This window comes from Brachionichthys hirsutus, chromosome 18 (genome assembly GCF_040956055.1).
Source record: "Brachionichthys hirsutus isolate HB-005 chromosome 18, CSIRO-AGI_Bhir_v1, whole genome shotgun sequence".
Lineage (NCBI taxonomy): Eukaryota > Metazoa > Chordata > Actinopteri > Lophiiformes > Brachionichthyidae > Brachionichthys > Brachionichthys hirsutus.
In genome coordinates, this window is record NC_090914.1 from 3,099,332 (window position 1) to 3,126,766 (window position 27,435).

Genomic DNA, 27,435 nt, shown 5'->3' on the forward strand with positions numbered 1-27,435 from the left:
TTACACCCGCCAAGGAGGTTATGTTTTTGACGGCGTTTGTTCTTACTACTACTTCTACTAGCTACTACTGTACTTTTGTCTTGTGCCGTGAGGGGTTGCCACAGCAAATCAACCTTCACCCTGTCCTTTGCATTGTCCTCCCTCACTACATCCATGTATCTTCTCCTGGGTCGACCTCTAGCCCTGTTCCCTGGCAGTTCCATCCTCAGCATCCTTCTACCGATATAGTCCCTGTCTCTCCTCTGGACATGTCCAAACCATCAAAGTCTGGCCTCTCTGACCTTATCTCCAAAACATCCAGTGGTGCAGTGGTAGTGCTGTTGCCTCACAGCAAGCAGGCCAGATGTTCGAATCCAACTTGGGTCCATTCTGTGAGGGGTTTCCTTGTTCTCCCCATGTCTATATCGGTTTTCTACAGCCTTCACCCACCACCAAAAACACGAAACTTAGGTGACACTAACTTGTGTGTGTTTGTGCGTGCTTGTCTATCAATGTGTCACCAGCGCTGTTTATGTATAGCCACTTATCTGTAGGTTATATCTTTTCTAATTGAAATATCTTCTGCCAGCTTTCGGGATTTAACTTCTCAATCAGAGACAATAAGCTGCGGCGTAACTCGGGTGTCCATTTTGGATTAAATTTAATTTTCTCTGTACCTTCAGAAAACACAATAATGCTTGTCAAGGAAAGACCTTTTTTTTGTCCTTCACTGATAAGGGATTTTAAAACCTGCAAAACATGTAAATTAACAGGAAACCCCAATCAGAAGCTGAAGCCAGCCCAATCCCAGTTGTGGGGAAGCCACGGACATTCACCCGTGGCCTCCTCTATAAATGAAGCTCTACCTCCTCAATGGCTGCTTCCTCCAGATTCTCCAGCTTAGTTTTGTTTTAATTTGCTTTTGGGTTTTTTGTTTTTTTCTGTGTCACTTAAATTCTGTTGTGTAAATTCATTTATGATTAATTAATTCATTGTTGGTCTCCCTCCTTGGTTGTGATCTTGAATGAGCTGGGCATATCAATTATTTTTAACTTTTTATTGCAAAGTCATGAAATATTTTTGCCCTATTTTATGTATTGTTTTTTTAATCATCTTTTGTTCGCATGTATTTTATGTGTGTATTATGATAGTGACAAATAAAAAACTTGAACTCGATCATAGACATCATCATAATCCACTCAGAAAACCTATAATAAATTATTCTACATCTCAAACATTAAATTCAAGGATTTACAATCACCAGTGCTCTTTGATTTTATTTTTCAAAGTGTGTTTCAAAGTACACTTCATTTTAAGAAATTGCTTTCAAAAGAAATCTGTAAATCAGGATTCATGTGAGGATTATCGTGGTCCTTTCATTAACAAAATCACACTGCTGGCTAAAAAAAAGTAAGATACAGGCTTCCTATTAGAAGACACAGCAACAATAGTGGGCTTGCATTCAGTGTGTGAGATCCACTAGATAGATTATATTCTCAAAGACTGATGTGTAAAACAGCAGAATAATTCAACTTTAACTGGGTTAGCTGAGCCTGCCATCTCATATGATCCTGAAACCAAACAGTGGGTGAACTTCAATGTGCAGCTGGTCCACGTTGTATTGGATATTTTAACAGATATTGTAACAGACTGTTGTGTCCACAGATATAGTAAATGGTTTTTTTCTGTTCCGTATGAGAACATAACCCATGTGAAAAGTGGTTCTTATGCCATAAAAACAATTAAAAACAACAAAGATGAGGAGAAGCTTTGACAATATAGATGATTCCCTGAAAAGATGCACATGTGCTTTTTGTTGACTACAGGTGTATAATATCTGACTGTGCCTGGCTCACAGTCGTAACGTTCCAGTAACAGGTGATAGTCGTTGACAACCTGCGAAGATTGAGTGACAGGAAGTGATCTGTCACTGATCCGCCAGGTTTTTGTTAGCTGACTGGTAAACCCTCATTTGTCCTCTTGTCTCGAATAGAGCCCAGCATGTCGGAGACGAGCTCTTCGAGCCCGTAAGCCGGTGCCCAGCCCCAATCTCTCCTGGCGTTGGAGTCGTCGAACCTCACGGGCCAACTGTCTGCTGCAAAATAACAAGAACCAACAACATTAGTTCCATCGCTTTAGATCTAATTGATGAAACAATCCCCCCAAAAAACGACTGCACGCAATCATTCCTACCGATGGTCTGGCGGATAGAGTCTGGATTGTAGGTGACTTTGAGGTGAGGGAGATGCTTTCGAATCTCGCCGGCCACCTCTTCCGGAGTGAAGCTCATGGCGGCGATATTGTAGGTGCGCAGTGAAAGCTGGCACTCCGGGGTCTGCATGAACTCGACTGTGGCACGGTGGCAGTCAGAGATGTGCATCATGGGAAGGCGGGTGTTGGGACGCAGGTAGCACTCGTGGTGACCTGTGCTGAGAGCGTCGTGGAAGATTTGAACTGCATAGTCTGCGCGGAAAGAGGTCCAGAGGAATTAGTCCTGAGCACCGAGTCGATTGCATTAAATCTGTGATAGAAATGCGGCTGGCATGTAATGCCATACCCGTTGTTCCCCCTCCAGGTGTTGTGTTGACTGATATAACTCCTGGGTAGCGTAAGCAGCGAAAGTCCAGACCGTATTTATGATGGAGATACTACAATTTAAAAAAAAGACTCAATGAATGTTGAGTTATCACAAAACCACGCAGACACTATAGGAGCGTGTGCGTGCTCGGCCCACCTCCCCCATCAGTTCCCCGTGCACTTTGGACACGCCATAGATTGTTCGAGGCCTTTGGACACACAGGTCAGGTGCCGGGTCACGTGGAGAAGAGGGCCCAAACGCTCCAATGGTGCTGGGGACAAAGATGCGCAGGCAGTTCTCTAGGGCCAAGTCCAGCACATTATGAAGGCCTGGGTGGACAGCAGAACCTCAAAGGGGAGTTTATGATGCACAATAATAATACGAAAAGGTGGAACATCTAAGGGATCGGCGTGCTCGGCAAACCTGTGATGTTGATCTTTCGTGCCAAAGCCACGTTTGCCTCACCGACAGCACTAAGCAGGGCGCTGTAGTGCACCAGCCAGGTGATGCGATTATTCACAATCAGCTCTCGGAGAAGAGCGTAGTCCAGCACATCGGCGTAAACAAATGGGCCTTAATGGAGAAAAAGAATAAGGTAGATCAACTGGTTAAACAGTGAGGGGGGGGGGGGGGGGCACTGTGAATTAAAAATAATAGAAAGTAAATGTAAATTTAGCTTTACCACTGCTGTAAACAGTTGGCGGAGGCTTCTTAATGTCTGACAGGATCACATTCTCTGTTCCGTACCGATGCCTAGATGTAGATATCGATATGGTGACATTCAAGCTCCAAATGTTGTGACTAACTTAACGTCCGTTGGAATTTTGGGAATTTCTGACGGTACGGCATCTCACCTTAATGTCTGTGCGAGTCCAACACCCAACTGCCCAAGACCTCCTGCACACACAGACACAAAAAACAAAATAAAAACGAAGATATCATCTGCCCAGAGGAAACGTGCTGAGATAAACATTTGGAATGTGGGCATGGAAATGACATCATTGTTTTTGTTATGCCGTGTTTTCACCTTTTTTTGTTTGTTCCAAAGCCCTGTCCCGGGACAATAAGTGACAGCAGGGTATTATTCTGCTCTCACTGGGTCTTTAATGCCAAAGGCACTGTCTGAATACCCTATTGTGAAGGGTCAAACAGGCTGCTGCTGCTGCTGCTGCTGCTGATGCTGACGGATAAAACTCAAAAAAAATAAAACAAATAGCACGTGTCTGTGATTATTTTAACAACTCGGATGCTGCAGCAATACGAGTCCATCCTAAGGATGCTAATGCCCTGCATTTGACTTAAACTTGGGATGTGTTTGGAGGTGACTTTAGTCACTATCAGCACCCTCCTTTTGTACCTGCTCCTCACTGAAAGAGGTAGAAAGCTCTGGCAGCTTCACAGCTCAGTGGCAGCTTACATGTGGAAACATCCAACATTCTCTATGTCAGGAGGAAATAGTATGAGCTTCTGACAGGAGGAAATGAGTTCTACCTGTAATGAGGATGCGGGGGTTCTCTTGAGGAGGTAGGGGGCTGTGGGTCTCCCTGCTGCTCCACCTGCTCATCTCCCTGGGCAAACAGCTCAAGCTGCGACCTGCCCAGGTCTGCGTCCCGCCGAGACAACCTCGGCAAAACAGTCCCAGCGCGGCAGCAGAGCGTTCGCAGACCCGGACACCTTGCTGCATGTTCAAGCTTAGCCCTTCAAAGAGCTCCAGTGAGCTTCAAGGGATTCATATTAACAGGGCAGAACTTGTGGATCTTAGTCATGATCAATGGTGCGTACAACCATGGTGTTAAAATAGCATTAATCAGGCATAAATCAAACTGAAATAGGATACAGAAAATACTTTTTTACCTGTTATGAAAATCAGAAAACCCCAGACAGATGATTCCTGGTCCGAAATGGGCTGATTGCAGCTACAGTGATGAAATCCAAAGCTGTTCCTCTGATGCAAATGATCAAATAAGAGCAGCTAATGGGAATTTCTGTTTCAGTTCATCCCACTGGATAAATAAGCAGGTGTAGAAAATCATAGTGGGTAATGTGGTTCTTGTCCACTTTGCGTCATCACCAGGGCTTGTGGCTCTCGACTGAACAGGACAGACTCCGGCGAGCAAACATGCTGACCAGTGTTTAGCTGAGCTTAACGGGGCTGGGAGGGGCGTCGGTTACCCTGTGTTGTTATTATTATTATTTACAAATGAATATGTTAGGAAATATAACATTTTTAATTTGCACATTTTAAAAATATTTATTTTTTATAGCTTTTTCACAAACTATAGCATCAACCTCACAAAATGCAAATAATGAAACAAAAGAAAATCAAAAGAAAAGAAAGCGTACTAAACAGATGACATCAAAGGAAATTTCACATTGGTATCTGCCATAAATATATAAATCCAGCCTTTAAAACTGGGTCATATTACAAAAACGTATCAACTGTTTGAGGAGCTGTGGCGGCTGGATTACAAGTCAAGTTTAAGAGGAATGCCAAAAATGACCCGAGTTCCAGTCACAGTTGAATATTTGACCAATTTAAATTTAAATGAGGCAAAAGCAACCGCTGAGGGATTTCAAAGCAAGACTAATCTTTCTGAATAAATATAAATTATTTTAATCTTAAGTAAAAACAAACAAACAAGGTCTATTGGGGTACGATTACTTTCTGTAACGTGGTCAAGCTGCTCTCCCTCAGTGGAAGTAACACATTCTGCATGTTCGGGCCGTGCTCCTCTTCTTCACTGCATCAGCTGAGAGTCAACTTTCCCCACTCCATGACCATGGTCCTTATTTCCTCCTGAGCCTCTTCAAGTTGACGGACCTGTTGGGTCCACCTCAGAAAAAAGCCTTAGGTTCAAACAGGAGTTCGAGTCAGTACCGGAACTTAAATAGTTAATTAGATGCCGTATATCTGAAGCACTGGTTTTGAATGCACGCACCAATCACGGCTCACCTTTCCAAAGCTGCAGGGCCTGAGGGTGGACGGAGGGCCAGATGGCGAGCTCAGTGGGCTCGTGTAAAGGGTTGGAGTAGCGATCTCTCTCCCTGGGCCTCAGCAGGGCCTGGAACAAGCAGTGAGTCTTTTCTGTCACTGCCAGAGCCCACCTGAGAGCGAGGTGGAGGGGGGGGGGGGGGTACGTTTTAAGTCGTGAAATGTTCGGATTATCGCAAGTGATTAATGCTCAGCCACACTGAGCAAGTCCGACTGACCTCTCCCGATGGCTGTTACACAGGAAGGTGCCGTAGTCGGACGCGTAGGCCTCGGATGCCAGCCTGAGGAGCAGCGCCTCAGAGAAGCCCAGCGCCAGGGGGAACTGATGCCACAGCTGCCACACACAGTCCAGCAGCAGCAGGAAGACGGGCGACTCCAGCTGGAGGCGGGCGTGGGAGTGGGCTGAGTGGCCACAGCGCTGCTGGAATGGGTGTCCCGCCTGGAGAGGAGAAAGTTATAACCCTCAGATATCAATGTTAATATTGTATGCTGTTTGTTTCACTGGTTGTGAAATATAAAAAAAGTATAGAAGAAAAATAAATGTTTACTGCCGTGCAAAATAGACGTTCAAACCGCTCATGTGTGCGAGGAGTCTATAGCTGGAAAAAAATTACGAAAATAAAACGGCACGCCATTTCCCCGAAGTTTAGACTTTTGTCACCAGAGGCAAAAAAATAAAAATAAAATAAAAAGGTAAAAGGAGCCAGTTCTGTAGAATCCACATCTGCAACATGTCATTTTTGTTATGAAGGCATTTCCTGTTATTCCTATTTATTCAAGCTTTCACATGAACTCTGACCTGAACCCACTCCCTCTCCAGCAAAGCCAGGAAGCCCTCCAGCGAGCGGCAGCGTGGATCCATGATGAGCTGAGCCAGAGTGCTGAGGAGCAAAGTGCAGTCCGTCCCTTCAGAGCCGTGGACCAGAACCGAATGGCCGTCCCTGCACGAGGCAGACGGAAGCACGGCAGTCTTGTTCATTTAAAGGCAGAATATCATCGGTGCTTTTATTTGGATGTAAAAGCAACAGCTAAAGTCCCTTCACTGGAGCTGTTGACATGACTTCACTTCAATTTTAACATAACAATAAAAAAAAATATTATTAGTTCTTTGTGATATTTCATTCAGATCCCCCCCCCCCCATAAATTTAGATTAAGAGGAATTGAGAATATGTTTTCCTGGTTAGATTGGGTGACACAGCTGTAACTTTCACATCCTAAATCTATTCTATTTTTGTTGTTGTTGTTGTTGTGTGTAGGTTAAATAAATATTACCAGGATATTAAGAGGACGTAATCGTGCGTACCTCTCCACACACTCTGCCAGCAGGCCAGCGGTCATCAGAGCAGTTTGGACGTGAGAAAGCCACTTGGAATTCTCCAGTTTACTGAGCCAGCGGTCCATATTATGGGATGCATCACCACAGGCCTCCACCAGTTTGATGAGGCTCTCTTGCAGTGCTTTACCCCTGTACACACACACATATAAAAAAACAAGGCGACTTTGGTCTACTGTGACAGCATTGCATTAACGGGTGTCTGTCACACCTTTCCATCTGTCTGTGCAGCCTCTTCCAGTGGCTATAAGACGATTTGGACTCAAACCCTCCTCCTGCCATGCGGTTCTGCTGCGCCTGCTGGCTGGAGCGAGTGTCGAGGACGTAACCTTTGTCGGCGCCCTCAATCACGGCCTGGAGGAGTTGTTCGTCCTCCGTGCAGCGCTTCCTATTGGCGCCGGTCAGCGGCTGACTGCTGCGCATGATTACCTGCCAGGTGTTAGTTTGATTAGGTCGTGTTGGGCTGCAAGGTGCCGAGCAGTGGAGAAACACGGAAGCACCTTACCGCGCCGTTCTTCCTGTGGTAGTAGCAGAGCACAGGGAAGCGTCCGCCCTGTCGGAATTTGGCCGACTTCTTCAGCACGTCATCGTCAATGTCCTTGGGGATGATGACAGCTGGAGGGTAAGAGGGACACACCGAGTAGCCTCTGTTCACAAAGCTCAGTCTCCAGCCGCCATGCTGCAAACAGAGGAAGGCAGGACAGGATCGATGCGCGTGTGACGATCAAGTTCAGAACTGCTTTCTGTGTGGGAGGAAATAAAATGCAGAATATTGCAAGAGCTGGGGAAGTTTTCTTTCTTTCTGGTTTGCATGTTTCTACAAGCCGAAATAGTTTATTCTTTAAAGAGAAAATGAATCTTTGCGTCTAACGCGTCACCTCGATGCGTCTGCTAGGAATGAATAAATAAAAAAAAGACGGATACGTCGCCAGCACGTCACAGGGCCACACATAGACAGGCAGCCACTCACACACACACACACACACACACTCACACCTACGGACAAATTAGAGTGATCGATTCTCCTAAGCTGTCTATGAAAACAAATTAAGTGCAAGCTGCACATTGTGGCGTTACGGGGGAACCAATGAAAGCGAAGCAGCAGGGATATCCTGATTCTTGACCTTTACAATCAGTTTCCCTGACATTTTCCTGTCATGTGAATGTGTGTACGTGTGTGTGTGTGAAATGACATTCCTGTGCAGCAGAAGCAGGTTTATGAGTGTGCTATGTGGCTTACGAGCTCCTTGCTTTGTCTGTAGTGCTGTTCAGGGGACGACAGACCCCACTGGCTCGGCAGGATGAGGTCAGGGGGTCGGTAAAAGAAAGGATACATGTCCGACACGCTATCCAGGCAGGACAGCGTCTACAGGACAGACAGGAGACATGTTAAGGTGCAGGCAAGGAGAAACAGTGAGAAATGTTCACAGAAATGATGCCAGAGTCCATCTGGAGGAGGAAAACAAAACCTTTCTCATCAATCTGCCCTGATTGGTAGGATCAGATTGTAATTTATACCTCAATAGAGTGTGCAATGTTGAGACACCGCTCCATGCCTGGGATGTCGAGATGCAGCACACGCAGATCTTTACACTTAATGGTGATCGTCCCTGAAGACCCAGATGTCCTACACACACACACACACACACACACATACAGCACTGTAACCTTCACATAGAGCAATACGATGCCCTTGTACCTCAATCCCATGTTTTGGTTACAGCAATGCAGAAAAGCTTGCACACAAAATGAAGGTCAGGTGTGTGTGTGTATTTGTGTGTGTGTGTGGGGGGGGCAACACTTACTTGTTGTTGAAGGCCGAAAATAGAGCAAGCGGTTTCAGCAACGCACAGGCTTCACAAAGCAAAGTGAGAGCTGTTAGTAGCAAACAACAGTGTGTGTGGAGTGAGTGAGTGTTAAAGAGAAAGAGAAAGAGAAAGAGAAAGAGAAAGAGAAGACAACACAGATGATTTCCAACCTTTCATGGCGACCTGGGTTAGAGAAGAGGCCTGAATAGACCAACAGGATTTCCACACTGGTTAAAGAGATTTGAGGTATTTCGAATTAGACGTTTTGTTAGAAATTAAAACATTCAGTAGCGCTTCAGTGTCGATTAGTTTGATTATATGTGTGATCCACAAACATCTGATCATTAAAGCTGTTAAAATGAATTTCGCTTCATCAAGTGCCTCCTTCTTAGAAGATTTATGTTGTTTCACATCACCGTCAAATACATTTTATTTTGCATGTGAAGCGGCAGTAATATCAACCCCCCCCCCCCCCCCCCCCCCGTTCCTCACCTCTTCTCTACAGCGTCAACGTTTCTGATCAGCAGCAGAAGCTGCCTGGAGCTCCCCTCCTCCCTGTCCGAGAACAGCAGGTGGTGGCCGGTGACGCACAGGGTGCCTCTGGCCGGCGGCTGGAGCGGCTGTCGGAGCACCACGTCCTCCACGTTGGCGGTCTTGATGTGCTCGGAAAACTCCATCAGTCCCAGGACGGAAGCAAACGACTTCTGAATTCTGATACTTCTGATCAGTGATCCCCCCCCCCCCCCCTCGCCTCAGACAGAAAATGAAAGCAAACTTTTTTTCTTTTGCTTTTTCTTCTGGCGCTTTCCTGTCAGCGCAGATGAGAGTTTATTTGATGTTTGGCGATAAGAGGTCCATAAATAGTCATATCAGGCTCTGGTGCTGCTGCTTCTCACGCACACACACGCACACACGCACACAGGTGGCCCAGACGGAGCCAACTCTGGGAATGGAAACGCGATGGTTGCGCTTATGCAGAAGGAGGAAGTGGACATTTCCTGCGTAAAGGCAGTTGTGTAATTGATGGCAAAAAACTTTCAGTCATTGGCCGCATGAAATAGCGGCAAACGGCTTGTTGTATAAAATATGGTCACTAGATGGCAGCATAGTCGCATCTATTCCTAACAGGGGTGGCGGAGGAGAGGAAGCGGAATAAACGCTCAAGTAAATATTCTAGATTGAATAGTTTATTCGAAAATAAAATAGCAGAATCATATTTAGAGTTGCTTCTTTTAAAGTATTATTTGATTATTTATAGGTTTTATTAGATACATAGAGTTTGGAGCTTGTTTATTCATATTGTGTTAGCGAGTCTTTAATAACTGTAACTAGCTCTATCACTAGAGAATAAACCTTAAAACTATATCATTTGAGACAGTAGGAGATATATATATATAATGCATTGCTGGACAGAGGTTGAATTTACTCACTGTTAAATGGTGGCAAAATGTAATGTCATGACATATTATTATTACACAGGGATTCAAACCCACAGCCTTCTTTCCCTGCTCCTCTGTGTTTTCCCCCTGAGTGGCAAGCCTGTGGTTATAACATTAGAGTTTCAGGGTGTGTGTGTGTGTGTGTGTTGACTGCTTGTTTCTGTCTGTAAATTATACATAATATTTCTTATAATAATTTTCCGTTGAGTAGCATTAACTCGCTTATATAAGGACCTGAATTTTAAAATTATTACAATAAAAATGAAGGCTTCCAAAAAACACATTCATATGTTTTAAAACAAGCCAAATGGGAGAAGAGCAGAATCAGTCCAGAGTTTTAAAGGAAAAGTATTTTTGTGCTTTTTAGAATTAAATTCCTCTAAATTTCAGAGAGGAATATTTACTCGCCTGCATTTACTTGATAAACTGGCTGCACCGACAGCTGCAGGCCTAATTAAACATGTCTTTGAGTAATTGTGGTGAAAATGCTTCCGTTCTTCTGGTGCGACTGTGACTCAAATGTACTATTACTGGAATATTTCTAAACTGTAGTCGTATTACTTTTACATAAACGTGTTTTTTTTCTTTACTTTTACTTCACTTCAGTTATAGTTGAAATGTGAAATAAGAGAAATACAATTTAAAGAAGTAGACAATTTAAAAAGCAGCATGTGACACAAATTTCGATCAAAGAACTTTATTTTTGTATTACAGATTAAAGTATGGACTTAGTTTAAAAGAGAAGAAGAAAGAAAAAAGAAAAACCCGAGTAGACTGTAAACGATCCAGCCTTTTGGGCGGTCACTGCTCCGTATCTCCTTATAAAGGAGGTGAGGAGGACCTGCATGGGCCAAACCCAAGCGAGCGAAGACATCCAGTGTCTCCTCTCTGCGCCGATGGAATTTAAAGAGTACGGAGACGAGTCCTCCGAGGGGGACGCGGAGGACCTGGACAGCGTGAAGGCGCTGACGGAGAAGCTGAAGCTGCAGACGCGCAGACCGTCCTATCTGGAGTGGCAGGAGCGCGTCCGGAGCCGCCCGTGGACGGAGGAGCGTCTCCCGGACGCGGACCCCGAAAGACAAGCGTCCTTTCTTGAGACGCAGAAAAACGCGCACTCAGAACTAGTTGTGCGCAACATCTGTGGCTTTGACACCATCGATGACGCCTTGGAGTTCTTAAGGAAAGAGCTGGTGAGTGACTCCACATCGTTGAAATCCGCTTTGAAGTGAAAGGAGTGCTGCTCCTTTTAAGTCCCTGAAATAGATCCACGTCTTCCTGCTTTTTCGGCTCACCTCTTCAGGTGACACCGGCATAAGACAGATAAACATGAGGCACGGCAGACAGCTTGCAGGGACAGTGTGACGTCTGTTTTTGCACGCCATCTCGGGCTGCAAGTGCATTCATCACACATTTAGACGCTAAAAATCAGGAGAGCCATCCCAATCCAAGCATTCCCACTCTTCCATGATCGCCCTCTCTCTCTCTCTCTCCGTCCTGCTCAGAGAGAGATGCAGCTCCAGGACAACCGTCTGGCCCGCCAGCTCATCCGTCTGCGTGGGGAGATCCACCGGCTGAAGGTGGAGCAGACGTGCAACCGCCACAAGGAGATGCTGGACGACGCATCGTTCGAGCTGGAGGAGTGCGGCGAGGAGTCGGACCTGCTGTGCGACATCCCCATGAAGGCCGCCTTCGCTCTGTCCACGCCGCTCAAACACCTGGGCCTCACCAAGATGAACATAAACTCCAGACGTTTCTCGCTGTGTTAAAAGCCTCCGGCCTCATCCGTGCCACGACATTCCCGACGAACGCGTCGGTGAGCGCACCTTCAGGGCAGAAACTGCGGAAATCAACGCCTTCCTCGTAGACGCAGCTCTGCTGTCGGCTCTTCTTCGCATGCTTGACGTGGTGTTGAAGTGAAAGGCAGTTAGAGGGAGAGTTTCTGCTGATAATATGCAGGAATATTGCCAGAAATGAGACGTAGATCACTTTAGAGGAGGAGGAAGCTCTGAGCTTTTCCAAACAGGTTGGTTTACTTTTGCGGCGGTTCCAAACCGAAGGGCCAGGACTCGGAAAAGGGGTCACAAGAAAGTACGAGGGTAACAGGACAGGGATTAGTTAAAAAAAAAAAAGTCTAGTGCGTTCTCCTCCTGAGTGTACTGCCTGAAATAAGAAGGTGGTCGGTTCAGGCAACGTCTTCATTTCAGAGTACGTGCAGCAGTACCCCCCCCCACCCCCGCACAGCCTGACCGCGGCGGTGACAAGACCCAGGAGGCTTTGCCTGATGCATTTTGTATTCCATTACCACATCCAGATGCTGCAGAGCACAGGATGGAAACTATATATATATATATATATATATACACAGCTGAACATGACCAAGCACAAGAGCTTAGCAGTTTATTATCCTCAAACTATTAGTGGCAGCGAGGAATAAGTCAAATGTGTTTTTGTTGAATCGTACTTCATATTGATTTTCAATGTGTTTTAAAGCAGAACAGCTAGCCTACAATTAGCATCATTGCCAATTCGATGCAGACCGGCGTATGAATGTGACACAACAAACGAGTATAGAGAATGCCTTAAATGTACACATGCACATCCGCAACAATAATAAAGCATTTCACCTCATCTATACGGTTTGTCAATCTTATTTTACTAACATTTAACTTTATTACTTGACTACGACAGGTACTTGGGAGGAGTTCTGCGCATCTTTTTTTATGCCTTCTAGTCCCACGTGCTTCGCTGGTGTCATCCGTCCTTGTTCTCCGAGCTATCCTGCACGGCAGTCTCTCATGACCCCGGCGTAATACACAAACATATGAATGGAGCCCCAGAGCCCTTACATCGATGAACACAATTGGTTGGACAAGAATAACCGAATACGCTTCGGCAGAGAAGGGCCACTATGAGAAACGAGAGCACAGCTGGGACGGCTGAAACACGTGGCGTATACTTTCAAGGGTATGGATGACTTCAATTTAGTTGAAATCAATACCATGGGAAATGCACAGAGGCACGCCGAGGTATTGTCCCTCGCGGCTTTGTCATTGTGAAAACATTGACAATAGGGAGACTCGGGCTTGCTTCTGATTCCACTCAGCTCCGCCCTGCAGAAAACAACTCTTGAAGTCCCCCCCCCCCCCCCCCCCCCACAGCAACACCACAAGTTACATTTTAATGTTTAATGTAATCCAGAAACGGAGAAACACCCTTTAAACTTATGTTATTTATAGTAGATAAAGACTGAATTAAAGAAGGAGGCCGGGACCTGCATCCAGAAGCAGCGAGGGGGGGGGGGGGGGGGGGGGGGGTCTCGGAAAACTTTGATAGCATCTCATAGCTGCGTAACGGAATGTGATTTCCAACCACGTTTGGAAGTAGTGACAGCTGCGAGGAATATATAACTATAGGAATATCCTTTAAGCGTCCAAAAGGAGGTGAAGCTCTTTTATTATGTGCCAAAGGGATCCACAATATTATTTCGATGTATTTGTGTCTGATAAGATTCGATCAGCAGAAACAACCCTGATGATTTTTTTCTCCTGTTTGCCTGACTGGAATCGAGTTAATAAAATAGTCTTGATCAATTTCCAAATGCAAAATTAACATGAGACATTTTCACACATCTTCTCTCAGCTGTGCTGTATGGAAAAATAAAAGAAGTGGTTTAATCACAAGTGACACCGCACCAGTCTTTTATGCACGTATTTCTATGCGCTTCCTGTATTATGTGGACTGACTTCCTGCCGGTGCAAACTCTGTAAGCAGCAGCCACTCACCACAAGACAAAACATGTGGCTCACAGCAGAGTAGTCTGAGAGACAGAATAGAGATAGCGTAAGCTTAAAGCGTGTTAAGGATCTGACAGGCTTGTCAGTTCATGTCTCTTCTCAAGGCGAAATGTGACCGTGGCCAAGCTAAACAGTTAGCATAGTGATTTCTAACACATGCCAGTCACAGATTTTTTAAATAGTATAATGGGGTTTGAATAGAATTAAACAAAATGGTGAAATGTTGCTGCAAGTTAAAATGACTTATATTGATGCTAAAAACCAGTTTGGGGCTGTCTGATCGTTCCCCCCACCGCCTCAATCCGGTATCAGTGGTGTTCCTGATTATTTTAAAGGTCATCATAACCTGACACACAAACCGCATCAATGGAATCACACCCTCCAAGCACATCTGTGCTGGAAAATTCACATCTGAATCCCACTTTGGGAGAGGCGCTGTCCTGACCCCGTTGCCGTGGAGCCCGTAACGTTCTCCCTGCAGACGCAGCTGCAGGGCAAAGCACCTGTTAGAAGCCTGCAGAGCAACGCTCAACCTTTCAACGACAGGAAACTCTTCTTCGTTGCGCTCCTACACTCGCCCCGACCTGATTGCGTGCAGACGTACATCAGCACTCTTGGCGATGAGCTGTCAGAGAAGCAGACAATGAGATCTTCACACCCAGGCGTCAATGGTGAAAAACTTAAAATCAAGTACATTCTAGATTAAAAAAATATTTTGTGGCATGCGCTCAAATTTGACTCTTGAACACCCGAAGAGACGTTTCATATTTTGAGAGGTAAGTTTCACTTTTTTTTTTCAGAGAGATCATTTAGAGTAGATTATCGTAAAGTGTTAAGATGTCAAAACCTGGAAGAAAGAGTCAACAAGCCAGAATCAATATTTGTAGCATCTGCATTGCAAGTTATTTAAAATTACAAACAACAAGAATGCACGTTCAAACACTGGTTGGATTGATCAGAAATACATTTCATGCCATTATAATTAAACTCTGATAAAACAGTGACTACGTGTGACTGATTATGTATCGGTGATATGACAGGGTGTGGCGTGCAAAAACTGGAATGTATAATCGTATGTGAAAGAACCAATAGGCCTATGTAAACGTCCTTTCTTGCTTTATTTATTTTAGTCTCGTTTATTAGTCTAAAAGCTTCACTCACATGAAATATCCCGCAGACATGGTTTACCATCTGTCCAAAAATACTTTGCAAACAATAACAATCATCCGTTTCTGTTTGTAAAGGCTTTCGGTTGCAGACGGTAAAATGAAGAGGGTAGCCCCTCGATGGAAAATGATGACTTTGTTTGTGTGACTCTCAGAGTGCTGGGGGAGACGTAGGAGAGCTGAAAACCCTCCATATCCCCGGAGATCTCTCAGCGGATCGCTACTCGACGCCTCGGTACGGCGGCGTGTTGTTCCTGCCGGGTCAGATCTTTCTCACGGCTCTGATCCTTCGGGACGGGCGGCTGCCGCAATTGGCCCACTGACCCTGCTCCATGAGCGGTCCATTTGGAACCAAGTGGGCCTTAGAAGGCTATTTAGGTCGGGGGAGGGGGGCCACTGCGCAACGTAATGCAGAACACGTGCAGATGTCGGATTACACTGGATTAGTGCTCGGCGCCCTTGGTGGTCGACTGCTAACCGAGTCTGAATTCAAATTGGCAAGCATGTGATTTAAAAGTGGCAAAAACAAGCATGTCGTCTGTTACAGATCAAGGATGCGATTTATATTTCGGTTTTATTTGCCCGCTGTGTGCGTGCTTATGTGAAGTTAAGACGGTTTAACCTGAAGCTTTAGCGAGGCTCTACGTTTCCAGCTTGATTCGCTATCAACCTTCGTCATGGACGAATGACGGCACATTTCTTATCTATCCGCCGTCAGTGAAGTACGTCAATACATATTTACCTCCACCGATGAGATCATGTTTTCACCGGCATCAGTTAGTTATTTAAAACTCATAAAGTCCCTGACAGACTTTGTTGAAACTTGGTGGAAGGGTTGGGCACGGAGCGAGAAAGACTCCATTCCTTTCTGAAGCGGATCCAGAACTCATTCATGAATTTCTTTGCTTCCAAGTTTGCAAGACCCCCCCCCCCCCCAATCCCCCTCCACATATTCTGATCATTTACACTGTTTGAAACACTTTCAGGAAACTTTGTGGAAAGGTGTGTCAAAAAAACATTTGGATAAAGTGGTGGATTTCTTTTTACTTGGATTTAACAGAACCCCGAGGGCAGCCGTTTTAACGGAACACAGGTCTTGATGACATTTGGATTAGGGATTAATTTATTTGAAAGGGCCTAACAAGCCTCGGCAGATGTCTGTTTGATTTCTATCCCTTGTAAAAGAAAAAAAAAAGAACTTCTGGATTAGGTTGAGACAATATTCTAAGATGCCGACCTCAGCGGTAGCACTTTCATTAGAGAATCTTTGACACTGATAAATAAGTAGGCGAGGCTGTTTATTCCCTGAATGGCTTGATGCTCATTCAACTCCCTCCGAAAGATCTGAACATGTAAATTTCAGGAAAGATGGGATGCAACTGCAGTTCGGACTATTCAGACAGCGACTGGATCGAGAACTTGGATGAGATCTGTGAGCACTGTAACTGTCCCATAGCGCCACAGGCATGCAATCCGGTGAGTGTCTATTAGCATCACAGTATCTATATGTGCAGACTACTGTATTTGTGTGCGTTTTGTGCATTTTGGTAGTACATGTCCATGAATGGGTCTGAATTTGTGTGACTGGATTTGAGGATTTGAACTTTATACAGAACAATCTGATGATTTCACTGGTGATTCAGTTCAGAAAGGGTTTAAAACTTACGTAACAACGGCGAGGGAAGCCGCCTTTCGTGCTTGTGATTAATTGGCAGCTTAGCCACAGTGTTGTTTGTTTCTTCCCCGTGAGTCAGTTGCACCATTCGATTAGAAATAAAGGAGAGGAAACCACCTGTGTCACAATAGGCAAAGAATTTGTCTGGAAATTAAAGAGACTTACAAAAGCGACAAAAATAATGAGTTGTTTGACTGGAAAAATCCTGAATTATACATCAGGAAATGCACATCTAACCTTGTTTTTCCTTCACCAGTACACGAAGCAGCTGATTCCCATCCATCCATCGCAGCACTCGCCTCCTATGTCTCCTTTAGCAGGTGACAACATACAAAGTACTTTGGTGCCCATTACTCATTCTAAGTTTAATCAATTTACAAGAAATCCTTTTATACAACTCAGCAGAGGTAGTGGATGGACAGACCGTCAGGTGATGAGGCGTTTTCAGGCCCGAGTACTACTGCATTATTGAAAGTATGACTGAATTATAATGGAATATTATTGAAATTATATTGGCAATAGATTAAAATAGTTTTAAATCAATTCATAAATTTTCTGAAATTAGGTTTAGAAAGGATTTCCAAAGATGCATGTTCACGTGATAGCTCATTAGCTAGGCAAGGCTTTTGCTAATTATTGCATCCAGAGATCGATGATCCATTTTTGTTGTTGTTTTTTTTTTTTTTACTGTTGTTTGGGTTTCACATGCATGGTGTCCCATTTCATACTGCTGGAGCTTGGGATTTTGTTTTATGCTCACCTCAGTAATTTTGGAAAACAAAAGAAATACATATATATACAGACGTGACAAAGTATTTAATTGATATTTTCTTTAACTGAATTGCTGAATCTTCCTTTTGCAGACAACATTGTGGAGGCGATTTACAGCTATGAGCCCAACCACGATGGAGACCTGGGCTTTGAGAAGGGGGACAAACTAAGGATCCTCAATAAGTAAGCTGCTGATCGACATGTAAAAGAGCTTGTTGAAAAGAATTATGGGTAATATTATTCAGATCATTTACAGCGCTGTAAAGCTATCCTGGTTTGAGCGGCTTAAAGCAGTATCATGTGTATAAATATCTGGCCTCCCGCTTTTGCCCCGTGTTTCCTGTCATTCTCTCTACTGCGAAGTATTAAAACAAAGCAAACCGTTCAGCTACATGATTACAGGAAATAAAAGCACATGCTGTGAGTACAGATCTGGAGAGTATTTCTTTGGCTATAAATTAATTTGTTAATGGGATATATCTTCTGACATTTAGGAAGGATCCAGAATGGTTCCTGGCCGAGTCTCTCACCACAGGCCAGCAGGGCTACATCCCACACAACTTTGTTGCCATGACGACTGTGGAGACCGAACCGTACGTGACGTCACACAGATGCTGCTCTTATCACCATTTAATACACGCCGTGTCCCACGAGGGCAGGGAAGTGGTTGTCTCGAAGTGTGGAAACGTGTTTTGTGTTTTGTTCTGCAGGTGGTTCTTTAAGAACATCTCTAGGAATGACGCCACGCGGCTCCTCCTCGCTCCTGGAAATACTCAGGGCTCTTTCCTAATTCGGGAGAGCGAGACAACCCCAGGTGATGTGATCGCCATAGCGATGACTCATATGCAGTCTATACACAATAATGTTAGTCACAGGGTCGTTTCATCAAAGAAGCTGCGTGATGCCATTCAAAAAGTACAAGTGAGAACAGGCACAGCATGACATCACTCTGCCCTTGGATCTGGGAGTTTCTTTATTACCGCCACAAAGGAGGTTCTGTTTTTTCTGTGCATGGACATTTCCATCATCCCTGCAGAAATACACGACAAGCAACAACGCTACAGCAGTTGAGCCCAAATCTAGTGCAGAATAAAGTCTGTTCCGAAGCTGATTGGCGTTTGATTCTGCATCAATGAAATGAATTGTCTTATTCATTCACAGTCTCCATATTCTTCTCCTTTGTGCCAGGTTCATACTCTTTGTCCATCAGGGACTTGGACCAAAACACCGGCGAGGGAGTCAAGCACTACAGAATCCGCAACATGGACAACGGCGGCTTCTACATCACCGCCAAGATATCCTTCAACTCACTGAAGGAGCTGGTCCAGCATCACTCACGTGAGCGCCGCCTGTTGACGGAGGTTACAGATCCCCGTGTGGGGGGGGGGGGGAGGCTTCATCCGAATTATTTAAAAAAAATCTGTCTCTCTGCCCTCCAGGCGAATCGGACGGCCTGTGCACAAAAATGATGAAGCCGTGTCAGTCAAGGGCACCGCAGAAGCCCTGGTGGCAGGACGAGTGGGAAATTCCACGCGAGTCCCTGAAGTTGGAGCGTAGACTTGGAGCTGGACAGTTTGGAGACGTTTGGATGGGTGAGTGACAGAAAGGATGACGAGTAAGAGACTGGAGGAAGAAGAGTTGGCCAAGGGTTTCAAAAAACAACAACAAACGAACGCCTGCCATTAAATGTTCCATTTCGTGCACGAGGGGTTTGAACCCTTCTGAGCAGATATATCACTTTTACAAACCTCAGATCAAGTTGTGGGTTCGACTGTCTGTCTGCTAGAGAGCCATGGGCCAGGGCTTTTTCTGCAGAGTATGCAGAACGGCTTCCTCAACACAGCCTTAATCATAGCCTTGCATGAGCTGGTTGACTGGAGAATGCGATGGAGTATTATCCTGTCATTATTCAAACTGCATTCATTAATCCACCTCGGCTGGGAGAACTGTTTATTCCTTTTAGCCCAGAATCATTCAATAACCGCTCTTTATTGTTGGACACCAGCTTAAGCTCACGTTGTGTGAGAAACGCTTGAGCGTTCCATGACTGAAGGTGAAAACTGGTTGGCCCCGGGGTTGGTTTACAGGAAACAGGAGCTGATCACAACTCACTGAATAAACAATGTGTTTGTTCCAGTTGCTATGAGACCAGTTTACCTTCTATTAATTATATTGCAGTAACTCATGTTTGCTGTTTACAAGGAAAGGTCTCAACAAACAAACGCTGAGCCAACTTGTCCTTAAAGTCGAGCTCAGACATTTAGAGGCATTTGAGTCAACAGTGAAAAATAAAATAACTTCAGTGCTTCATAGCGCCTGTGATGATGATGATGAAGATGATGATGACGATGACATATTGTGTCTTCAAAGTTCTCATTTGGTGCCAGCAGGATGTAACATTTTTCAAATTTAAAACGACAACATCTAACCGGCACACATTTTTCTCAGCATTAGTAACTTATTTATCCTCCAATCTAATTTTAACAATTTAGCAAAGTTACTTTCTTTCTCTTATTAAGTCAAACTAGACCAATACTTTGCTTTGTGACTCAATATCTGATCAATTTATTCCCTTTACTCCCCAGCTGTACTTTGCGCGTACCTATATTTAACATGTTTATATGCTAAAGCTTAAAATGGCAACGTGACATTCTGTATAATGTCAGCATGATATCACCCGATTTGTGAGTGATGCTGATGCTAACACTTAGCTCAAACCATCATCGTTTAAAAAAAAAAAAAGTACAGCCTCACAGAGCTGAGTTTCAATGTCTGTGTGTACTTTCAGGCATCTACAACAACGAGAGGAGGGTCGCAATCAAGAGCCTAAAGATGGGCACGATGACCGTGGAAGCTTTCCTTGCTGAGGCCAACATGATGAAGAACCTGCAGCATCAGCGCCTTGTCCGCCTCTTCGCTGTCGTTACGCAACAGCCAATCTTTATTGTGACAGAGTACATGGAAAACGGTGGGTAGGCATTTGTGTCACCGGCCCGGCTGGGGTATTTTACTAACAACGGCCATCATCAAAAGGGAATTTCACATTACACGTAAACTGAAATCCCATTTAGTAGTTTGGGCACCTGGACCTGCTTTGTGTCTGAACGTGTCATTTCCTCACCTCCTGCTCGGTTTAGCCTGAACTCTGCAGATGGTGCCGTCAGGGTAAAGCAGCCCAGCGCCTGGAGCAGAGACAAAGAAAGCATTTTATATGCAGGATCACAAATAATGATCTGCTACTCGACTCTGTGCACCAGAGCACATGCCGGAACAAAAGACCGGGTTGCTCTATTCCCTTCACCTTCTTCATGACTCATACACTGTAAAACCTCTCACTGTAAACTTACAGTAATTAAACAGCTGTATCCTTGTAAATATACAACACAATACTTGTAACTCTGTGATTTTCATTCACCGATATTTAAAAAACCTCACCTGCCAATTCTTTTAAATAATTTTTTAAATAACTGACAGCAAAAACCTCCAATGTTCCAATCTTATTTTATTGAACTAAAAAAAGCAACCTTGTGCAACAGGTTACAGGACAAAAGGTCCTAAAAGTCAAACATTGTACAAAAAATATGTGTAGTAACTAAACTAACAACAAGAATTAACACGGCACAGCTCATTTCTGCCTTTTCACCAGACCATGTGACGTCTTTTCTTTAGTAAATCGGAGCACCCCGACTGGTAACAGTTCTGTCATGAATTACTATCAACTTTGAGTTTGCAAACTGTATAGGACTCTACGTTATTCATCCTCCATTTAATGGTATTGCAATATTATAACTAAAACTGCAAATAGCCTCTAATAAAATATAGTGCTGTCAAGCGATTCATTAGTTATGATCTGTAATGAATTAATCCATCGAATTAGTTTGACTTGAATCAGAATTTTTTATGACTCCCAGAGGGAAATTTCATTCCAACAGATGCAGTCCTATCATTTACATCTGTCAGATAAATATGTGGATAGACAACAACCCCCATCAAACCTGTTCCAAAAGGACCTGCGATGTGGATAGATGATAAAAGCAACAACACAGGTTCAGGTCTGTGACAAAAGGCCCAACAAGATGCGACATGTCCTTGTTATTAAAAATTTAGTTCCCACAATTTCCTTTTACCTTTTCTTTTTTGACATTAATACAGCAGAAGACTGAGCAGACATTTAGAGGCTTTTGTTTTACAGTGTAGCAATTCCAGACATTTGCTTCACGTCAGTGCTCATGAACCCAGCACTGCCTTCCTAATTCATGTTTGATAGATAGTAAATAATGAGATGATTCTAACTGGATTGCAGCTGTGTGAGCAAACCTAAATAAGGGAACTAAGTCCTGGGCCTGGCTGCTGTGGCCCAGGATCCTGCCGCACTGGAGCGGCTCCTGTTATTTTCAGCTTCTCGCCGCGCTTGTCTCTCTGTGTTAAAATGATTCAAGGCAAACGTGAACTTTCACTTATCTCCCTGCACCTCTCCTCACAGCTCACTGGTGTTTACTCACTAAAGGGGAAGTCTATGCTGGACGACCTGAGACGCGAGGGGGTTAAAAACGAGAGCGGGTGGGGATTCGCCAAGTTATCGTTCAGCCCTGATGAGGCCTGGATGCTTTCCAGAAATTGCACGAGGCAGAAGCTCACATGCAGACACGCACGATCCCAAAGACCCTGACACTATCATGCTGTGGCGGTAAACAACAACAACAACAGTTACAATGGTGGTTAGTTTGGCCTCTTTCCAATGGATCTTCCTTACATAACAAGTTGCATTTGAAATCCCCGTGAATCCGTTATTTAAATACAAATGCATGTGTTGATGCTCGAGTGTCACTTTGTAACCTCCAATGTCTCTTTTCACTTGGAAGAACAATAAATGTAAAAAAAAAAAAAAAGGCATAAAAGGGATGATGTCACAAACACGGCCGCTGCCTGACTGCAGGGTTGAATGGCGTGCCTTTGTAAGGTCTTGTATGTGTGGCCTGTAAACCATCAGCAGCAGCTTGACGTGAAGCTGCTTCTTTGTCTGGGGGATCCGTGGGTGGACAGGACACAATCGGTGCCTCTGTTGTCAAGAGAAAGGACAACTCGGAGTTCCCGTCTTTTCAATTTGTTCCCTTTTTTATTATCTAAGATAACACAAAGATGGAAAATAACAGGCCGGTCATCCCAGTTTCCCTTTGTGACCTTGACAAAGAACATTCCGTCGGCTCTCAGACATCAAAAGCCGTCTTCCGGACTTAAGAGCAGGAACAAGGCCTCCTCGTTCCTGGTACAGCCGTTCCTCTTAAGTGTTTCCTTTGGTTTGGCCTGGCTGGCGAGAAGTGCCGAGCTATTGTTCTGTGCTAATCAAACGCGACACAAAGATGACTGTCACAGACTGCGTGTCGATCTGACTGATGTCGTATTTACTTCCTCAAAGTGTTATGTTTCCTGGCTTGAGCTGCTATTTTGATCGAAGGCTGTCTATTTTAGTCTGTGGACGGTCACGGTGTTTTTTGACACTTACCTGTGGAAAGTATCATGAGACCTCTGGATGATTAGACATTTTGCTTCGCATTTAATTTGACTTTGAACTGTTGCTTCATTTTGTGCATATGCAAATTACATTGTTGTTTTTTTACAACAAACAAACACATGCATGATACTTTGGTTGTTGTTTTTTTCTTGACAGAAAAATATTTGCACTGATAAACTTTTTTTTTTCAGTGATACAACTTTATTATAATTTCTACAGGAAGCCTTGTGGATTACCTAAAAACAACGGAAGGAAGCAGTTTGCAGATGAGCACTCTTATAGATATGGCATCTCAGGCAAGAAAATTATTTTCTTTTACTATCCATGTGTCTGTCTCCTTTACTTTCACACCATTTACAAAAGTCCCTTTGTATTGTGCTTTTACTTCCTGTTTTCCCTGCACGATCCTCTTAGACAGGAAAGTGGCCACTCCAGTAATGACGCTAACATTCGATACTCTTATTGCAACGGCAGCACATCTGGATAGATGTGTGAAAAGGATTGTACTCACCTGGGGACGGTGACCAGGCCTGAAACGGATTATTTTCCTCTTTTTTTCTCCAAATTGGAATTTACTTGTCTTTGGCACCCATAGGAATATTCATGGCACCTCATAAATGACTTGTTTGATCATAAAAGCCAGATTTTGAAACAGGTTTGAAACAGAATCAGTGCAGTACTTTGGTATTTCGGGAAGTGTGCTGATCTGTTTAGTGTCAAGATTTAGGTAAGAATAACATTCTAACTCATTTATGCATGTATGAGAATACAGTCAGAGGACAGTTAACCAAAACATGGAAATGAGAAAATCGCTTGTCTGGCTCTGGCTGAAAAAAACCCCCAACCTGTACTTCTAAAACTCACAAATTTGCATATTACTGTACTGCACATATACTGTATATAAATATAATGTATGTGCATCTGTGGAAAACATCTCTCAAATGGACTCCAGACTACTACTACTGTACTTTCGTCTTGTCCCCTGAGGGGTCACCACAGCAAATCAACCTTCTCCACGTTACCCTGTCCTTTGCATCGTCCTCCCCGACAGCAGCCACTCTCATGTCCCCCCCCCCCCCTCCCACTGCAACATAACATGCAACATTCTGGAGTCCTAGTGGACTTCAGAATGAACCGTAAACTGTGCTACTGTGGTGTCTGCAGCCTTCTGTGAATTATGTGCATTTGGGAATATATTCAAAGTTCAACATTTGCAGTAAATGGACGGCCAAGACAGAAATGTGTATTAACCTCCCATGACATAACTGGTGCCATTGGGACCGAATAGAAAACATTAGCTTTAGCTATTGTGGGTGAGGGAATTGGAAACGCAACCACAGGAAGACAGAGCAAGAAGAGACAAGATTTGACATCTGGCGCGGCCAGATACTCGGATGTCTTCCATCTTAGCGTGGCGCTGACTTGTGCAGAGTTTTGCGGTGAATATATTTTATGTAACAATGCTTCATTTACTGTATACTACCTTCAAAATGAAATCATTTCAAACTAGAAAAGCCCCCGGAGAGTGCACACCTCCTCCTCTGTTTCGTCAATGAGCCTAAACTCCAAGCATAAAAATAATCTGTTTAACTCCTCATGCTTTATGTTGCAAAGGGCATGCCACTATTCCACACACATCAATAAGAGTACATGAACTTCAAATTGATAGTTAATTTAATGAGTACAAAATAATGGTTTGTGGGTTCAGATTGACTCATAAATCAGATGAAAGGAATGGATAGTAAAGGGCTGTTCGGTTCTCTGAATTGGAAGTTATGATGTGAGTACAAGTTTATGAAACGCAGACATACGTAAATCTCAGCTGTCTGGCAAGCCTCCGAGGGCCGTACACACCTAGGCGAGAGATTCTTTTGTCGGTTGAACGGTCTACAGCCGATGCAGAAACATTTAGAGTTGGATATTTGAGCCCCCCTGAATGTCTCACACACTCGAGTGGATGACGTCTTTTTTGTAAATTATTAGCATTTCGTATTTCATCATTTTTTTCCTCTGTCGTCTGTCCCTGAGACAACATCTCATAAATCGCCAAATACTGTGTCTGCAATCGTCCGGCGAAGTTAAGGCAGCAGCGCTTAAAGTTTCGGGATGTAAGACAAGCGCAGCCGTTCACCTGGGTGGAGAGAAGGTGAAGGGGAAAAAGAACTGACCGAGGGAAATGGTGAACTCCCTGGTTCAGCAATGTCTCTGTTCATCTTTGCAACACAGTAAACAGTAAATCATACACGGCTCCCTCGCCCTGTCATGCATAATCGTCGATCTCACAGAGGATGATGATGATGATGATGATGTGTTTTCCTGCAGGTGGCTGATGGTATGGCCTTCATTGAGGCGAGAAATTACATTCATCGAGACCTGAGAGCAGCCAACATCTTGGTGTCTCATGAACTCATCTGCAAGATCGCGGATTTTGGACTAGCAAGACTGATTGAGGACAATGAATACACAGCAAGAGAGGGTACCCAGGCCTCGTCGAGCTACCTCTCCATACGTCACGTTGTCTTTTCAGCCTTAGAAATGCATCTGATATAATATTATTTAATTCTTTTTTTCTTCAACGTTTTTTTGCACATTTGGAGAGGAAATGTTTCAAATGTCTGAATTTAAAAAAGTGTGCAGTGTCTCCACCAAGTGTTCAAGCTTTGTTGTTTCTCCTGTGTGCACAGGTGCAAAGTTCCCCATCAAATGGACGGCCCCAGAGGCTATTAACTATGGCACCTTTTCCATAAAATCGGATGTGTGGTCATTTGGGATTCTCCTGACAGAAATAGTGACATATGGACGTATACCGTACCCTGGTAAATACCTGATTATCACAAAATCAATTGAAATGGAAACATCATACACACTGCTTACTATGCTCTGCAATGTCGTTCAGGCATGTCCAACCCAGAGGTAATCCAGAACCTGGAGCAGAACTACAGAATGCCTCAGCCTGAAAACTGTCCGGATGGCCTTTATAAAATCATGTGTTTATGCTGGAGGGAAAACCCGGACGACAGGCCCACCTTCGAGTACCTGAGAAGTGTTCTGGAGGATTTCTTCACTGCCACAGAAAGGCAGTACCAGGAATAGTCCTTTACGTTGCAGAAAGACACAGACATTTAAATGTACTTAAACTAACCACCATCAGCTGTTTCAAAATGTACAACAAGTTTAAAACGTTTGCTGTAATGCATTCTGGACCATGTAGATCTTGATCTTCGTTTTTGGCTTATATGCCAAAAACATCCTCCAAAAATATGCACTTGGACTCGGATGTATATGAAAGGGAGGTACTGTATAGTTGACTATTTCTGCACATGTGTTTATTTTTTTTACCTCCACACTATATCTTACAATCCTTACGTACTAGTTTCACCTAACATTACAAATTCTATTTTGGATTTTGCAAAGCATAGCTTTTAAAGGTGCCATCTTGTCCATATGCATTCTAGCTTCCCCAGATATACACACATTATTTATCAGTCGCATTATGTGGTTGTGTTTTTATATGTAGGTAACTTAATGTTTTTGGTATCTATGAAAATATTTTGTTTTGGATTACTCTTGTCGGGGCAATTATAGGTTTTCCAAACAAGGCAAATAGATTCATCATAATTTACTGTATTGTTTGTTTTCCATGCACATATGATTTTCAACATGACTCTGGAGGTCACTAATTTCTCAATCCTAAACATACATTTTCTAAGCCCACCAAATGGAAAACACAAAACATATGTTGGTTATTGATGGCTTTTATAAATAATTTTTGAATAATTTTGTGTTTTCATATTTCCATTATTTTGGTATGACAATTCACCCCCCATCATGGCCTGCTCTTAAGAATAAGCTGTCCCTGTTGCAGAAAATTCTGAAACAAATAAATAGTCCCCATGCAAATGAACTGTACGCATTTATAGTAGAACTTAACTTTTCACAATTTAGTTTGAATTTACCTGTATATATTTTTTTTTTATTATTCTTGTGTTTGTGTTTATTTTTGTGTTTATTTATTTTCCTTCTCATTCTTTCGTTTCTTTTGTACGTGTAATTGTATTAGTGATATTATATTCCTCACTTTTAGATTTCCTTCTATTTTATTCTCTGAAGATGTGAATGTGTTGTGTAATGTCGAAAGGGGTGAGATCTGTACTGTGAGTTTGTCTTTACTCATGTTATGTTTTGTTTTTTTGTTTTTTTTACTTTATTAACAAAACTCACCATAACAAAGAATAGATCTTACACAAAACATTAGCATCACCCGAGGTCAACATAGAAGGAAATCTAACAAAAAATGTTTTAAAAAGCAGCCATATTGGATTTGACCTTTCAACTCTAACCCAGAAAACGTCTGATTGGCCCAGAGAGACTAAAGCCCGCCTACTAT

General features: G+C 43.6%; 4 protein-coding genes across 4 annotated transcripts; 2 read left to right on the plus strand and 2 right to left on the minus strand.

Annotated features, from left to right (window-relative positions):
- Nucleotides 1-1,928: 1,928 nt before the first annotated feature.
- Nucleotides 1,929-4,241, minus strand: tdh2 (L-threonine dehydrogenase 2). Its single transcript, XM_068752298.1, has 9 exons — nucleotides 4,181-4,241; nucleotides 4,049-4,150; nucleotides 3,412-3,454; nucleotides 3,240-3,310; nucleotides 2,981-3,130; nucleotides 2,714-2,886; nucleotides 2,537-2,627; nucleotides 2,173-2,442; nucleotides 1,929-2,074 (listed from the first exon to the last, which is right to left on the minus strand). Exons 1-9 carry the CDS (start codon nucleotides 4,239-4,241, stop codon nucleotides 1,929-1,931), a joined length of 1,107 nt encoding a protein of 368 aa, XP_068608399.1.
- Nucleotides 4,242-4,845: 604 nt separating this feature from the next.
- zgc:154055 (uncharacterized protein LOC556036 homolog) lies at nucleotides 4,846-9,368 on the minus strand. Its single transcript, XM_068752281.1, has 11 exons — nucleotides 9,184-9,368; nucleotides 8,862-8,918; nucleotides 8,402-8,510; nucleotides 8,124-8,249; nucleotides 7,389-7,562; nucleotides 7,095-7,312; nucleotides 6,854-7,015; nucleotides 6,349-6,490; nucleotides 5,768-5,988; nucleotides 5,511-5,662; nucleotides 4,846-5,404 (listed from the first exon to the last, which is right to left on the minus strand). Exons 1-11 carry the CDS (start codon nucleotides 9,366-9,368, stop codon nucleotides 5,304-5,306), a joined length of 1,647 nt encoding a protein of 548 aa, XP_068608382.1. The 3' UTR covers nucleotides 4,846-5,303.
- Nucleotides 9,369-11,008: 1,640 nt separating this feature from the next.
- fam167b (family with sequence similarity 167 member B) lies at nucleotides 11,009-12,760 on the plus strand. The gene is made up of 2 exons (XM_068752105.1): nucleotides 11,009-11,320; nucleotides 11,633-12,760. The coding sequence occupies exons 1-2, from the start codon at nucleotides 11,027-11,029 to the stop codon at nucleotides 11,894-11,896; spliced, it is 558 nt and encodes a 185-aa protein (XP_068608206.1). The 5' UTR covers nucleotides 11,009-11,026; the 3' UTR covers nucleotides 11,897-12,760.
- Nucleotides 12,761-14,678: 1,918 nt separating this feature from the next.
- Nucleotides 14,679-26,141, plus strand: lck (LCK proto-oncogene, Src family tyrosine kinase). The gene is made up of 13 exons (XM_068751917.1): nucleotides 14,679-14,700; nucleotides 16,454-16,566; nucleotides 17,022-17,085; nucleotides 17,629-17,719; nucleotides 18,031-18,129; nucleotides 18,247-18,350; nucleotides 18,725-18,874; nucleotides 18,976-19,128; nucleotides 20,325-20,504; nucleotides 23,268-23,344; nucleotides 25,371-25,524; nucleotides 25,733-25,864; nucleotides 25,945-26,141. Exons 2-13 carry the CDS (start codon nucleotides 16,459-16,461, stop codon nucleotides 26,139-26,141), a joined length of 1,509 nt encoding a protein of 502 aa, XP_068608018.1. The 5' UTR covers nucleotides 14,679-14,700; nucleotides 16,454-16,458.
- The last annotated feature ends 1,294 nt before the right edge of the window (nucleotides 26,142-27,435 follow it).

Bases quoted from the DNA above. Each gene is read 5' to 3' on its own strand.
- tdh2 (XM_068752298.1), bottom strand. From the start codon at position 4,241: ATGCAGCAAGGTGTCCGGGTCTGCGAACGCTCTGCTGCCGCGCTGGGA. The intron at 3,455-4,048 runs GTAGAACTCATT...CTGTGTGTGCAG, and splicing joins CCCCCGCATCCTCATTACAG to GAGGTCTTGGGCAGTTGGGT. The intron at 2,443-2,536 runs GTATGGCATTAC...CTTTCCGCGCAG, and splicing joins ACCTGGAGGGGGAACAACGG to ACTATGCAGTTCAAATCTTC.
- lck (XM_068751917.1), top strand. From the start codon at position 16,459: ATGGGATGCAACTGCAGTTCGGACTATTCAGACAGCGACTGGATCGAG. The intron at 17,086-17,628 runs GTGACAACATAC...TTCCTTTTGCAG, and splicing joins TCCTATGTCTCCTTTAGCAG to ACAACATTGTGGAGGCGATT. The intron at 19,129-20,324 runs GTGAGTGACAGA...GTGTACTTTCAG, and splicing joins GTTTGGAGACGTTTGGATGG to GCATCTACAACAACGAGAGG.
- fam167b (XM_068752105.1), top strand. From the start codon at position 11,027: ATGGAATTTAAAGAGTACGGAGACGAGTCCTCCGAGGGGGACGCGGAG. The intron at 11,321-11,632 runs GTGAGTGACTCC...CGTCCTGCTCAG, and splicing joins AGTTCTTAAGGAAAGAGCTG to AGAGAGATGCAGCTCCAGGA.
- zgc:154055 (XM_068752281.1), bottom strand. From the start codon at position 9,368: ATGGAGTTTTCCGAGCACATCAAGACCGCCAACGTGGAGGACGTGGTG. The intron at 8,919-9,183 runs GTGAGGAACGGG...CTCTTTAACCAG, and splicing joins GTTGACGCTGTAGAGAAGAG to TGTGGAAATCCTGTTGGTCT. The intron at 7,313-7,388 runs GTAAGGTGCTTC...AACACCTGGCAG, and splicing joins ACCACAGGAAGAACGGCGCG to GTAATCATGCGCAGCAGTCA.